At 49.1% G+C, this 15,220-nt stretch overlaps 1 protein-coding gene across 1 annotated transcript; it reads right to left on the reverse strand.

The window, feature by feature from the left end:
* Positions 1 to 283: 283 nt before the first annotated feature.
* On the reverse strand, positions 284 to 12,077 carry LOC121696118 (basic proline-rich protein-like). The gene is made up of 4 exons (XM_042077447.1): positions 12,028 to 12,077; positions 11,792 to 11,969; positions 9,731 to 11,325; positions 284 to 773 (listed from the first exon to the last, which is right to left on the reverse strand). The coding sequence occupies exons 1-4, from the start codon at positions 12,075 to 12,077 to the stop codon at positions 284 to 286; spliced, it is 2,313 nt and encodes a 770-aa protein (XP_041933381.1).
* Between the last annotated feature and the right edge of the window lie 3,143 nt (positions 12,078 to 15,220).

Genomic DNA, 15,220 nt, shown 5'->3' on the forward strand with positions numbered 1-15,220 from the left:
GTGTTGCCTTTACCTTTGTTAAATCACAATTATGAATAGAAGGGTCACTCGTTTTTGTTTAATTTTGTATTAAAATATAACAAAATAAGGAAATGCATCATAAAACAGGCATAACTGGAAAATAATGAACAATTGTACAAATGAAGCAAGTTTTATTTATTTGAATTTCATTAGAAATTGAACATACTCAATAACATCTGTCTGATGCTTGCTGCTCATCGGCTGGTCCTGGGGCTGGCTGCTGGCGGGCAGGTCCTGAGGTTCGCTTGCGTTTCAGAGCTGGCTAACAGGCTGCTCCTATGGCTGGCTGCTCGTGGTCTGGTCCTGAGGCCTGCTTGCGTTTTGAAGCTGACTGATGAGCTGGTCCTGTAGCTTGCTGCTTATTGGCCAGTCCTGGGGCTGGCTGCTGGCGAGCTGGTCCTGAGGTTTGCTTGTGTTTCAGAGTAGGCTGACGGGCTAGTCCTACGGCTAGCTGCTCACAGGTTGGTCCTGGGGCTGGCTGCTTGCGGGCTGGTCCTGGCTGCTCACGGGATGGTCCTGGGGCTGGCTGCTTGCGGGCTGGTCCTGCCTGCTCACGGGATGGTCCTGGGGCTGGCTGCTTGCAGGCTTGTCCTGGCTGCTGAAGGGCTAGTCCTGAGGCTCTTTTACGTTTTGGAGCTGGCTGATGCTTATCCTCCTCTTCAAACTCAGTGTCGGAGTCTGAATTTTCAGAAATGTTATCCTCACTTTCTAAAACGATTTGCTCTGCATCACCATCAAAACCCTCTGACACCCTGACACACACACACACACACAGGACCTATGATTTCCACACTTTAACTAGTTCCGGGTCCAGTGGACCCGAACATCCTGTGTGTAATATTAATGTGAAGGGGGGTATGCAGGAGGGGTTCTTTGAAAATGTTTTCTGATTTATGTTCCTCACAGAAAATGAGCCAAGGCCAATGAATCTTAGTTTAAAAAAATAATTATTTGTATCATTTTTATTAAGCTAAAAACTGAAAACGGGTCCCACAGACCCGAACACCTTATAAGGGTTAGTATGACATGAAAAGATACACAATAATGATCAGACATATTGATATAATTTACCGATATATCAGTGACCTCTATCCCTCTAGAGATGACTAGATCAGTGACCTCTAGAGATGACTAGATCAGTGACCTCTATCCTTCTAGAGACGACTAGATCAGTGACCTCTAGAGATGACTAGATCAGTGACCTCTATCCCTCTAGAGACGACTAGATCAGTGACCTCTATCCCTCTAGATCAGTGGCCTCTATCCCCCTAGAGATGACTAGATCAGTCACCTCTATCCCTCTAGATCAGTGACCTCTATCCCTCTAGAGACGACTAGATCAGTGACTTCTATCCCTCTAGAGAAGACTAGATCAGTGGCCTCTATCCCTCTAGAGATGACTAGATCAGTGACCTCTATCCCTCTAGAGACGACTAGATCAATGACCTCTATCCCTCTAGATCAGTGGCCTCTATCCCTCTAGAGAGGACTAGATCAGTGGCCTCTATCCCTCTAGAGAGGATTAGATCAGTGACCTCTATCCCTTTAGAGACGACTAGATCAGTGACCTCTATCCCTCTAGATCAGTGGCCTCTATCCCTCTAGAGAGGACTAGTTCAGTGACCTCTATCCCTCTAGAGATGACTAGATCAGTGGCCTCTAGAGATGACTAGATCAGTGACCTCTATCCCTCTAGATCAGTGGTTTTCAACCTTTTTTCAGTGATGTACCCCCTGTGAAATATTTTTTCAGCCAAGTACCCCCTAACCAGCGCAAAGCATTTTTAGTTGAGAAAAAAAGACAGAGCACTGTGCCATCAGTGTCTAATTTATTAAACTTTGGAACTGATAAACACATACAAAATTGCACACACATACCACTACGCTTCAACCACAACTCCATCGTTTGAGTTTTGACAGGTGATGGCGGGTGGCATGTGACAGGTTGGGTCGAACCATCCTGGTATGGAGGGGAACTCTGGGTTTTTAGGATAATGAAATTGAATAGCCTACTGAAATATAAAATTCATTTTATGAACTTATATCTTCCTGAAATATTTATTAAATAATTGTTTTAAAGTATGTTTGCATGGATTCTACTTTTTAAATATATGTATAGTTTAAAATCTCACATACCCCCTGGAGTGCCTTTATGTACCCCCAGGGATTCGCATACCCCCATTTGAGAACCACTGCTCTTGATCAGTGACCTATATCCCTCTAGAGATGACTAGACCAGTGACCTCTAGAGATGACTAGATCAGTGACCTCTATCCCTCTAGAGATGACTAGACCAGTGACCTCTAGAGAGGACTAGATCAGTGACCTCTATCCCTCTAGAGATGACTAGACCAGTGACCTCTAGAGATGACTAGATCAGTGACCTCTATCCCTCTAGAGATGACTAGACCAGTGACCTCTAGAGAGGACTAGATCAGTGACCTCTATCCCTCTAGAGACGACTAGATCAGTAACCTCTAGAGACCTGGAGATGACTAGATCGAGGGTGTTGCCAAGGTTGTGGGTGGACTCCGTAACATACTGCTTTGGCTTTACACTGTCCAAATCATTAAGGAACTTACTGGCTTTAGCATCAGTTGTCTTATTGACATGGATATTGAAATCACCATTTACAATTATCTGATCATGGCTAGTGATGATGAGTGACATAAGTTCAGAAAACTTAACGAGGAAGCCAGTCCATAGTTTAGGAGGGCGGTATAAGGTCAATAGAAGTATAGCTAGGTCAGCCCTCAGAGTGAGGTCGATATACTCGAAGGAAGAGAAGTCGCCAAATCTGATTAATTGCAGAAAGAATAACGTGTTAAAAACATTAACTCTGATTAATTACATTCCATAGTGACCTTTGACCAAGTGCAGTTCTAGCTACAGTGACCGAAAGAGGCAGACGAGTGTGTGTGTGTGTGTGTGTGTGTGTGTGTGTGTGTGTGTGTGTGTGCTGGTGTGTGTGTGTGTGTGTGAGTGTGTGTGTGTGTGTGTGTGTGTGTGTGTGCTGGTGTGTGTGTGCTGGTGTGTGTCCATTCTCCTGAGGGTGATTTTGGATTAAACCCCTGACCTGGCATAAGCATCATGACCTCACTCACCCTCTCCCCTCAGAGGATCACGTAGAGATGGAAATCAATGCCTCTAATTGACAACACACACACACACACACACACACACCTCAGCAGCACTGTAAATAACTAGCCTGAGACCCCGTTTACACAGAGGGAAAAAGCATATACAGCATTCTCATCCGGTTTGGCCATTTACATGAAAACAGAGGTTTTATCACTGAAAACGATGAAGACATGTTTGTGACCATACACACACACACACACACACACCGGAGGTTTTATCGCTGAAGACGATGAAGACATGTTTGTGTCACGCTTCACCAGCTGTTCTAGCATCAGTCTGAACAGAATGATCCGCTATACCCTGCTACATATAAACATGCCCTGAGAGTGCACACACACACACACAAACACACACACACACACACCAATACACACACAAACACACACACACACACACACACATATAAACATGCCCTGAGAGTGCACACACACACACACACACACACACACACACACACACACACACACACACACACACACACACACACACATATAAACATGCCCTGAGAGTGCACACACACACACACACACACACACACACACACACACACACACACACACACATATAAACATGCCCTGAGAGTGCACACACACACACACACACACACACACACACACACACACACATATAAACATGCCCTGAGAGTGCACACACACACACACACACACACACACACACACACACACACACACACACACACATATAAACATGCCCTGAGAGTGCACACACACACACACACACACACACACACACACACACACACACACATATAAACATGCCCTGAGAGTGCACACACACACACACACACACACACACACACACACACAGGCCCGGAGTGGGTAATCGGGAGAATCGGGAGAATTCCCGGTGGGCCGCTTCACTTCTGGGCTGGTCGAGGGAAAAATATTAACATTTGCCACATTAATCTATCTTCTCTTAAAGTTGGCTACACACGTTCGCATTCTATGCCTAACACCGCAGCCTCTGCATGGGTTGTTCTCCCCTCCCAAGAAGAGATAATTGGTTGGGTCCATATAGCCTGTCTTTTCTAAAAGGTTTTCTGATACCAGCCGGGCCGGCCCTACCGTAGTGATAAGCGTCAGGGAGGATGGATGGTAGAAAGAGGCCATGAGGGACTGAAAAGGCCAGGTAAAAAAGACGAAAAGTATTGGAGGAAAATGCTGCCAAATGTGCCAAGCTTCCAGATTTCTTTTTTTGAAGAGGACAGACATAATAGTGGCAACTGGTAAAGAGAGATAGTCATGATTATAGCGGCGTAATTATTGGGCTAATACTGGACGTTGTAGCGTTGTCAACCTATTCACAAGCAACATATTAAATTAATTAAAATATTAGCCTTTTTGTATCATCCAATATGGCGATTCATAGACTTTGCAAATATTACGCAAATATTGATAACAAACTCAAGCTTGATCTGTGTATGCAGTAACCTAGGCCTAAAAACAAAAGTAGCCTTTGAGCAGCAGATTAGCCAGTCCCCCGCTGAAAATGATGAGCCCAAAATTAGCTATGACTACAGGGACAAGTAGAAAGGATAATAGAAAGTTAACCATATGAATTAAAGTTATTTTATGGAAGAAAGAACAGTAGGCTATGACAGCAGTAGGCTACATGATCAACCTATATGGCTTGTTTGCTCAGAAGTGGGTGTAGTAAAGGAGCAAATCACCAAACAACAACATGATTGCAGAAAAAAACATGAACAATAGTTCAATATGCCTCTTAGTGGAATTGTGGGATACATTTGCTTTATTTCTTCCTTCCTGTTTTTGTTAACATATCCTTGTGGGATAGTGGAATATTGGTAGCCTATAATAAAAACTACAGGATAGTAAGAGCTGAAATGTTGCCTTATTTATCCAATTTCCACCACCACTAAAAAAGTGGGCCGGTCTTGGGCCTGAAACTCCCGGGCTGAAAAGTGGCCCCACTCCGGCCCTGCATACACACACACACACACACACACACACACACACATATAAACATGCCCTGAGAGTGCACACACACACACACACACACACACACACACACACACATATAAACATGCCCTGAGAGTGCGCACGCACGCACGCACGCATGCACACACAAACACACACACATACACGCAAACACACACACACGCAAACACACACACACACACACACACACACACACTGGAGTCGGGTCAGAGCCAGGGCCCTGTAACTCGAAAATCAAACGTAATTTTACATGTATGCATGGCTTGCGAAATCGTAAATCATAACAATCCAGGTGTAACTGAAACTCTAACACGAAAGAGAAACAATCTGGGACGTGGAAACAGAAATAAACATTTTAAATAGCTGGGTGATGAGCACACAAGACGCAACAATCAATGGCAGGAAACGAATGCTTGCTAAAATAACGAGGCGAAGAGAATGCAAGAGAGGTGACATGAATGCAAGTGACAGTCATTGGTAGGTTATCCTAGGTTGTTCACTTACGACAGCGTTACATGTTGTCTGACACAGTCATTGGTAGGTTATCCTAGGTTGTTTACTTACGACAGCGTTACATGTTGTCTGACGCAGTCATTGGTAGGTTATCCTAGGTTGTTTACTTACGACAGCGTTACGCGTGGTCTGACGCAGTCATTGGTAGGTTATCCTAGGTTGTTGACTTACGACAGCGTAACGTGTGGTCTGACGCAGTCATAGGTAGGTTATCTTAGGTTGTTGACTTACGACAGCGTTACATGTGGTCTGAAGCAGTCATATTTTTTTTCTTAAGTTACGTTACACGTAGACTTGTGAATCATTTGAGTTACAAGCGTATTTTACGAGGCATACGATATGCGTAAGGTCTACGAGCAGCTAACATTTGCTCGAGTTACAGGGCCCAGATCAGCTTCTGTAGACCATCTGGTGGGATATGGGGGATTCAATGACTGCATACAGCTGCCTATATAGCATCACCTCATAGGCCTCTTCCTCCCAGGTCTCATATCAACGTATGGCATCACCTCATAGGCCTCTCCAGGTCTCATATAAACATATGGCATCACCTCATAGGCCTCTCCAGGTCTCATATCAACATATGGCATCACCTCATAGGCCTCTCCAGGTCTCATATCAACGTATGGCATCACCTCATAGGCCTCTCCAGGTCTCATATAAACGTATGGCATCACCTCATAGGCCTCTCCAGGTCTCATATAAACGTATGGCATCACCTCATAGGCCTCTCCAGGTCTCATATAAACGTATGGCATCACCTCATAGGCCTCTCCAGGTCTCATATAAACATATGGCATCACCTCATAGGCCTCTCCAGGTCTCATATCAACATATGGCATCACCTCATAGGCCTCTCCAGGTCTCATATCAACATATGGCATCACCTCATAGGCCTCTCCAGGTCTCATATCAACATATGGCATCACCTCATAGGCCTCTCCAGGTCTCATATCAACATATGGCATCACCTCATAGGCCTCTCCAGGTCTCATATAAACATATGGCATCACCTCATAGGCCTCTCCAGGTCTCATATAAACATATGGCATCACCTCATAGGCCTCTCCAGGTCTCATATCAACATATGGCATCACCTCATAGGCCTCCTCATCCAGTCATCCAAACGCACTGCTGTAGTCAGTAGGCTCGCTCTCCTGCGCAGGGCTCCGGCTCCGGCTCCGGCTCAGTCAGTGTTTCAGTACCCAAACCAGTGCATAGTGGCAGTTTGAAATCTGTGCTGCGCCTAATGGCACGTCGGAACCATGCTCTCCGCACACGGCGGTTGTTATGGAATCTCCATGGAGATGCTCATTGTTTTGTGTGTTCTAGTAACAGAAAGTGTTCTGTGAAATCTCCATGGAGACACTCTTTGTTTTTAGTGTTGTATTACAGGCCGTCACACACTGCCGGTGATGTGACCGTCAAACGCGATGGTGGAATTCTGTAATCACTTTACTGCACACACTGCTGTAATCGCTTTACTGCACACACTGCTGTAATCGCTTTACTACACACACTGCTGTAATCGCTTTACTGCACACACTGCTGTAATCGCTTTACTACACACACTGCTGTAATCGCTTTACTGCACACACTGCTGTAATCGCTTTACTGCACACACTGCTGTAATCGCTTTACTGCACACACTGCTGTAATCGCTTTACTGCACACACTGCTGTAATCGCTTTACTACACACACTGCTGTAATCACTTTACTACACACACTGCTGTAATCGCTTTACTGCACACACTGCTTTACTGCACACACTGCTTTACTGCACACACTGCTGTAATCGCTTTACTACACACACTGCTGTAATCGCTTTACTACACACACTGCTGGCCACGCGATCAATTCTGTAATCGCTTTACTGCACACACTGCTGTAATCACTTTACTGCACACACTGCTGTAATCGCTTTACTGCACACACTGCTGGCCACGCGATCAATTCTGTAATCGCTTTACTGCACACACTGCTGTAATCGCTTTACTGCACACACTGCTGTAATCGCTTTACTGCACACACTGCTGTAATCGCTTTACTGCACACACTGCTGGCCACGCGATCAATTCTGTAATCACTTTACTGCACACACTGCTGTAATCGCTTTACTGCACACACTGCTGTAATCGCTTTACTGCACACACTGCTGTAATCGCTTTACTGCACACACTGCTGGCCACGCGATCAATTCTGTAATCGCTTTACTGCACACACTGCTGTAATCGCTTTACTACACACACTGCTGTAATCGCTTTACTGCACACACTGCTGGCCACACGATCAATTCTGTAATCGCTTTACTGCACACACTGCTACTGCACACACTGCTGTAATCACTTTACTGCACACACTGCTGTAATCGCTTTACTGCACACACTGCTGTAATCGCTTTACTGCACACACTGCTGTAATCGCTTTACTGCACACACTGCTGTAATCACTTTACTGCACACACTGCTGGCCACACGATCGCTTTACTGCACACACTGCTGGCCACACGATCGCTTTACTGCACACACTGCTGGCCACACGATCAATTCTGTAATCGCTTTACTGCACACACTGCTGTAATCACTTTACTGCACACACTGCTGTAATCACTTTACTGCACACACTGCTGTAATCGCTTTACTGCACACACTGCTTTACTGCACACACTGCTGTAATCACTTTACTGCACACACTGCTGTAATCACTTTACTGCACACACTGCTGTAATCGCTTTACTGCACACACTGCTGTAATCACTTTACTGCACACACTGCTGGCCACACGATCGCTTTACTGCACACACTGCTGGCCACACGATCAATTCTGTAATCACTTTACTGCACACACTGCTGTAATCGCTTTACTGCACACACTGCTGGCCACGCGATCAATTCTGTAATCGCTTTACTGCACACACTGCTGTAATCGCTTTACTGCACACACTGCTGTAATCACTTTACTGCACACACTGCTGTAATCGCTTTACTGCACACACTGCTGTAATCGCTTTACTACACACACTGCTGTAATCACTTTACTGCACACACTGCTGTAATCGCTTTACTGCACACACTGCTGTAATCGCTTTACTGCACACACTGCTGTAATCACTTTACTGCACACACTGCTGGCCACACGATCGCTTTACTGCACACACTGCTGGCCACACGATCAATTCTGTAATCGCTTTACTGCACACACTGCTGTAATCGCTTTACTGCACACACTGCTGGCCACGCGATCAATTCTGTAATCGCTTTACTGCACACACTGCTTTACTACACACACTGCTGTAATCGCTTTACTGCACACACTGCTGGCCACACGATCAATTCTGTAATCGCTTTACTGCACACACTGCTGTAATCGCTTTACTACACACACTGCTGTAATCGCTTTACTACACACACTGCTGTAATCGCTTTACTGCACACACTGCTGTAATCGCTTTACTGCACACACTGCTGTAATCGCTTTACTGCACACACTGCTGTAATCACTTTACTGCACACACTGCTGGCCACACGATCGCTTTACTGCACACACTGCTGGCCACACGATCAATTCTGTAATCGCTTTACTGCACACACTGCTGTAATCGCTTTACTGCACACACTGCTGGCCACACGATCAATGCTGTAATCGCTTTACTGCACACACTGCTGGCCACACGATCACCCATCGACTCAGTGGAGATACACTGACCAGACATCTGTTTTCTATTATGACGTATCAAAATCACCGTCAAAAACAGAAAGGGTCCGATTAGAGCGATGGGACGGCGATGGGATGGGATGGGGCGGCGATGGGATGGGATGGGGCGGCGATGGGATGGGATGGGGCAGCGATGGGACGGCGATGGGATGGGGCGGCGATGGGATGGGATGGGGCGGCGATGGGATGGGATGGGGCGGCGATGGGATGGGGCGGCGATGGGATGGGACGGCGATGGGATGGGATGGGACGGCGATGGGATGGGACGGCGATGGGATGGGATGGGACGGCAATGGGATGGGATGGGACGGCGATGGGATGGGACGGCGATGGGATGGGATGGGACGGCGATGGGATGGGACGGCGATGGGATGGGATGGGACGGCGATGGGGCGGCGATGGGGCAGCGATGGGACGGCGATGGGATGGGGCAGCGATGGGATGGGACGGCGATGGGATGGGACGGCGATGGGGCGGCGATGGGATGGGACGGCGATGGGATGGGACGGCGATGGGATGGGACGGCGATGGGGCGGCGATGGGATGGGACGGCGATGGGATGGGACGGCGATGGGATGGGACGGCGATGGGATGGGACGGCGATGGGGCGGCGATGGGATGGGACGGCGATGGGGCGGCGATGGGGCAGCGATGGGACGGCGATGGGATGGGACGGCGATGGGATGGGACGGCGATGGGATGGGACGGCGATGGGATGGGACGGCGATGGGGCGGCGATGGGGCAGCGATGGGACGGCGATGGGATGGGACGGCGATGGGATGGGACGGCGATGGGATGGGACGGCGATGGGATGGGACGGCGATGGGGCGGCGATGGGGCGGCGATGGGACGGCGATGGGATGGGACGGCGATGGGATGGGACGGCGATGGGATGGGGCGGCGATGGGGCGGCGATGGGATGGGACGGCGATGGGGCGGCGATGGGATGGGACGGCGATGGGATGGGACGGCGATGGGGCGGCGATGGGACGGGACGGCGATGGGGCGGCGATGGGGCAGCGATGGGACGGCGATGGGATGGGGCAGCGATGGGATGGGACGGCGATGGGATGGGGCAGCGATGGGGCGGCGATGGGATGGGGCAGCGATGGGATGGGACGGCGATGGGACGGGACGGCGATGGGACGGGGCGGCGATGGGACGGGACGGCGATGGGACGGGACGGCGATGGGACGGGGCGGCGATGGGACGGCGATGGGACGGGGCGGCGATGGGACGGCGATGGGACGGGGCGGCGATGGGACGGGATGGCGATGGGACGGCGATGGGACGGGGCGGCGATGGGACGGCGATAGGACGGGGCGGCGATGGGATGGGGCAGCGATGGGACGGCGATGGGATGGGGCGGCGATGGGACGGCGATGGGATGGGACGGCGATGGGATGGGGCGGCGATGGGACGGCGATGGGACGGGATGGCGATGGGATGGGGCGGCGATGGGGCGGCGATGGGATGGGGCGGCGATGGGACGGGGCGGCGATGGGATGGGGCGGCGATGGGATGGGGCAGCGATGGGATGGGACGGCGATGGGATGGGATGGGGCGGCGATGGGACGGGATGGCGATGGGATGGGACGGGATGGCGATGGGATGGGACGGGATGGCGATGGGATGGGGCAGCGATGGGATGGGACGGCGATGGGATGGGGCAGCGATGGGATGGGACGGCGATGGGATGGGGCGGCGATGGGATGGGACGGCGATGGGATGGGGCGGCGATGGGACGGCGATGGGACGGGGCAGCGATGGGATGGGGCGGCGATGGGACGGCGATGGGACGGCGATGGGATGGGGCAGCGATGGGATGGGGCGGCGATGGGACGGCGATGGGACGGCGATGGGACGGGATGGCGATGGGATGGGACGGGATGGCGATAGGATGGGACGGGATGGCGATAGGATGGGACGGGATGGCGATGGGATGGGACGGGATGGCTATGGGATGGGACGGGATGGCGATAGGATGGGACGGGATGGCGATGGGATGGGGCAGCGATGGGACGGGGCGGCGATGGGACGGGGCGGCGATGGGACGGGGCGGCGATGGGATGGGGCGGCGATGGGACGGCGATGGGATGGGGCGGCGATGGGATGGGGCGGCGATGGGACGGCGATGGGATGGGGCGGCGATGGGATGGGGCGGCGATGGGACGGCGATGGCGATGGGACGGGATGGCGATGGGATGGGACGGGATGGCGATAGGATGGGACGGGATGGCGATGGGGCGGCGATGGGGCGGCGATGGGACGGGACGGCGATGGGATGGGACGGGATGGCGATGGGGCGGTGATGGGATGGGATGGGACGGCGATGGGATGGGATGGGATGGGATGGGATGGGGCGGCGATGGGATGGGATGGGATGGGGCGGCGATGGGATGGGACGGCGATGGGATGGGACGGCGATGGGATGGGACGGGATGGCGATGGGATGGGACGGCGATGGGGCGGCGATGGGATGGGACGGCGATGGGATGGGGCGGCGATGGGATGGGGCGGCGATGGGATGGGATGGGACGGCGATGGGATGGGGCGGCGATGGGATGGGATGGGACGGCGATGGGACGGCGATGGTCGCCCTGTCGTGGTGTGTTGCCTCGCTCACTACAATAGATTCTATTCAACGTTGCCGGTCACCTGCCATAAATCGCCGTCATGTCGCCGGCCGTGTCATAAATCGCCGTCATGTCGCCGGCAGTGCCATAAATCGCCCCTGTGTGGCCGTGTGTGTAGGCCTTTGCGTGTGTGTGTAGGCCTTCAAGTGTTATTGATCAGACACAGCCTAGCCAACACTGGGCTGATGAATATGAGATTGATTTTGCCTCTGAGGGAGAGAGTGAGAGAGTGTGTGTGTGTGTGTGTGTGTAAGTTTAGTGTAGTGTAGTGTGTGTGTATGTAAGTTTGGTGTAGTGTGTGTGTGTGTGTGTGTGTGTGTGTGTGTGTGTGTGTAAGTTTAGTGTAGTGTAGTGTGTGTGTGTGTGTGTAAGTTTGGTGTAGTGTGTGTGTGTGTGTGTGTGTGTGTGTAAGTTTAGTGTAGTGTAGTGTGTGTGTGTGTGTGTGTGTAAGTTTAGTGTAGTGTAGTGTGTGTGTGTGTGTGTGTGTGTGTGTGTGTGTGTGTGTGTGTGTAAGTTTGGTGTAGTGTGTGTTTGTGTGTGTGTGTGTGTGCGTGCGTGCGTGCGTATGTGTGTGTGGTGGTGGTGGTGGTGGTGGTGGGGGGGGGGGTTCAGACATACACACATCCCAATACACAGAAGAAAGGGGTCCCAGTGAGGTCACGGTTATCTCACATGCTGGCAAATTTGCCACAAAGACACCAAATAATGGAATGAAGAGTTTAGGCAGCAAAGGGAAGGATGGCCTTGCTCTCCCCCTGTGTGTGTGTGTGTGTGTGTGTATGTGTAAGTGTGTGTGTGTATTTTGTATGTGTGTCAGTGTGTGTGTGTGTGTGCGTGTGTTAGTGTGTATTTTGTATGTGTGTAAGTGTGTGTGAGTGTGTGTGTGTGTGTGTGTGCGTATTTTGTATGTGTGTGTGCGTGTGTTAGTGTGTATTTTGTATGTGTGTGAGTGTGTGTGTGTGTGTGTGCGTGTGTTAGTGTGTATTTTGTATGTGTGTGAGTGTGTGTGTGTGTGTGTGCGTGTGTTAGTGTGTATTTTGTATGTGTGTGAGTGTGACGCCGTGGCTATCTGCGCGTCCTCACGCGACCATATAATGGCCGCACCAAACTTTAAAACATGTAGTACTTTTAAACAATAGACTTGGGTTCATAAGGTACATGTGTTCAAACTATTAATATTCATTGCCATGGACTGTGTTGCGTTAGGTTGAGTGTGTGTGTGTGTGTTTAGCCGATGGATGCATACACGACGTGGAATCACACCAAACATTTCCCCACGCACACACACTCATTTCATTCACTTCTACTTCATTCACTCGCGGCAAAACTCAGTTTTGTTACGGTAAAATAAGCATCGATTTAGAAACTGCAAAGCCTGTACAAATTTTCTATAATGAGAAAATATGTGAGTGTTGTACAGTGTTTGTGTATTTGATGTTTCAAAAGTGCAACTTCTTACTGTTGCTATGGCCGGTGAAAAGTACTGTCGCTATGGCCGGTGATTTCCTGGGGCTTCTAGGAAGCGCGCTCCCGATACGGGATGACTATATGGAAGGGTGCGTTCGCGAACGACGCACTTGCGTCCTTGCTAAATCAATTATTGTTAGTCGACTCTGTATTTGTATGAAATGGCATGTGTCCATGCATTGATATTATTAAGTAGGCCTAATGCAGGGGTCTCAAACACCCGGCCCGCGTCCTGCCCAATTCCGGCCCGCGACGTATGACAAAATAATAATGTAATCCGGCCCTTGAGGCTATTAATTGCGACAAACAACGATACTGATTAAAATAGACGATAGATCCAGGTACGGTGACAAATCTCATTTGTAGGCCTACTCTGCTCCACTATGTGCAAGACATCCAGAGCTTGATTCAAACCCAAAATCGCTGCGCAAAGTTTTCAGGAAATACTTGTATTACACGCGAGAAACACAAAGACGTGCATTTGTAATGACGCGGAAGCGATGCAGGCCATAGTGTTGCAGAAATTGAAGCAGAAATTAAGCAGAAATAGGCCTACACCAAATGTTGAAAAACGTTCACGTGTGATGAAGTCTTAGGTAAGCTATGTTATTCACCTATTCTAATTCTGAAGGAGAATATCCTTTTGGAGATTATGATCGATCGTCTATGACAGCGATAGTCACGGTGCGTCTGTGAATGGAGGTGCGTGTATACAACGGTGTCCACTAAGCATACCATGCTTGTTTCGACCCTCTGCCCAACATAGCTTGGAGGTTGCAGTGGTAATCGTGATGATAGTGTCCGTAATGGATGTGGTACAGACAGCAGGGCTAGTAGAAATAGGGCTCTAAAGAACTACAGTCACCCGCAATATGATGCGAACTTCTGGGTACTGCAGATTACCCGCGATAGGAACTGTTTGATCAGAATACTTTATTGTAGGCCTATATTGTAGTAATCTATTACTAAACCACAACATCTTAGGTGTTGGTATACATCTTAGGTGTTTTCCTGTTAATTTGTTATGTGGGTAATATGAAAAAAGGAAAGTAAACCTGCTTAAATATGTTCATCCAGTATTTACTGAAAGGTGCATAATTTGAGGTGCTTGCCATCCAGTGACAAATTAGATGGGTAGATTTGCCCCCTTCATAAACGTTTGTTTTACTCAAAGATTTTTACATTTACAGTAGGATTTTTACATTTACAGTCTGACCACTTTCAAGCCATGGCCTTTTGAAATTTTGATATAAAAATCCAATGGTGTTGCTTTCTTAACCCTGATGCCTAGTTTGCCAGGTTTAAAAAAGTTATGAGAGGAAATATTTTTATTTGGTGTGAAACACACACACATACACATACACATATGTTTTTCATTTATTTTATAATTTGTATTAATATTTATTTTATCATTATTTTATTTATAAGCTAAGGTTGCTATAGCACAGGTGTCTAAAACTAAATAAAAACACTTGCACTTTCTGTTTGCAGTTTTGTGTGGTATTTGAAAAAAAGAACATTGCATTTTCAGAAATAGCCGGCCCTCCAATCAGATGACGTTGGCAGAATTGGCCCCCAGCTCATTTGAGTTTGAGACCCCTGGCCTAATGTGTTCTTATTGTGTACCGGTACCCTTTTAACTGTGTTTGATGTGAAGTTATGATATTATGAGTCGACAAACTACTTTTTAACAGTGAGTGTGTATGAGTGTGTGTGTATTTTGTATGTGTGTGTGAGTGTGTGTGTAT

The sequence above is a fragment of the Alosa sapidissima genome, chromosome 21 (assembly GCF_018492685.1).
Source record: "Alosa sapidissima isolate fAloSap1 chromosome 21, fAloSap1.pri, whole genome shotgun sequence".
Taxonomy (NCBI): domain Eukaryota; kingdom Metazoa; phylum Chordata; class Actinopteri; order Clupeiformes; family Clupeidae; genus Alosa; species Alosa sapidissima.

Bases quoted from the DNA above. Each gene is read 5' to 3' on its own strand.
- LOC121696118 (XM_042077447.1), bottom strand. From the start codon at position 12,077: ATGACGGCGATTTATGACACGGCCGGCGACATGACGGCGATTTATGGC. The intron at 11,970-12,027 runs GTGACCGGCAAC...ACACCACGACAG, and splicing joins ATGACGGCGATTTATGGCAG to GGCGACCATCGCCGTCCCAT. The intron at 774-9,730 runs GTCCCATCCCAT...TGTGTGTGTCAG, and splicing joins TCCCATCCCATCCCATCGCC to GGTGTCAGAGGGTTTTGATG.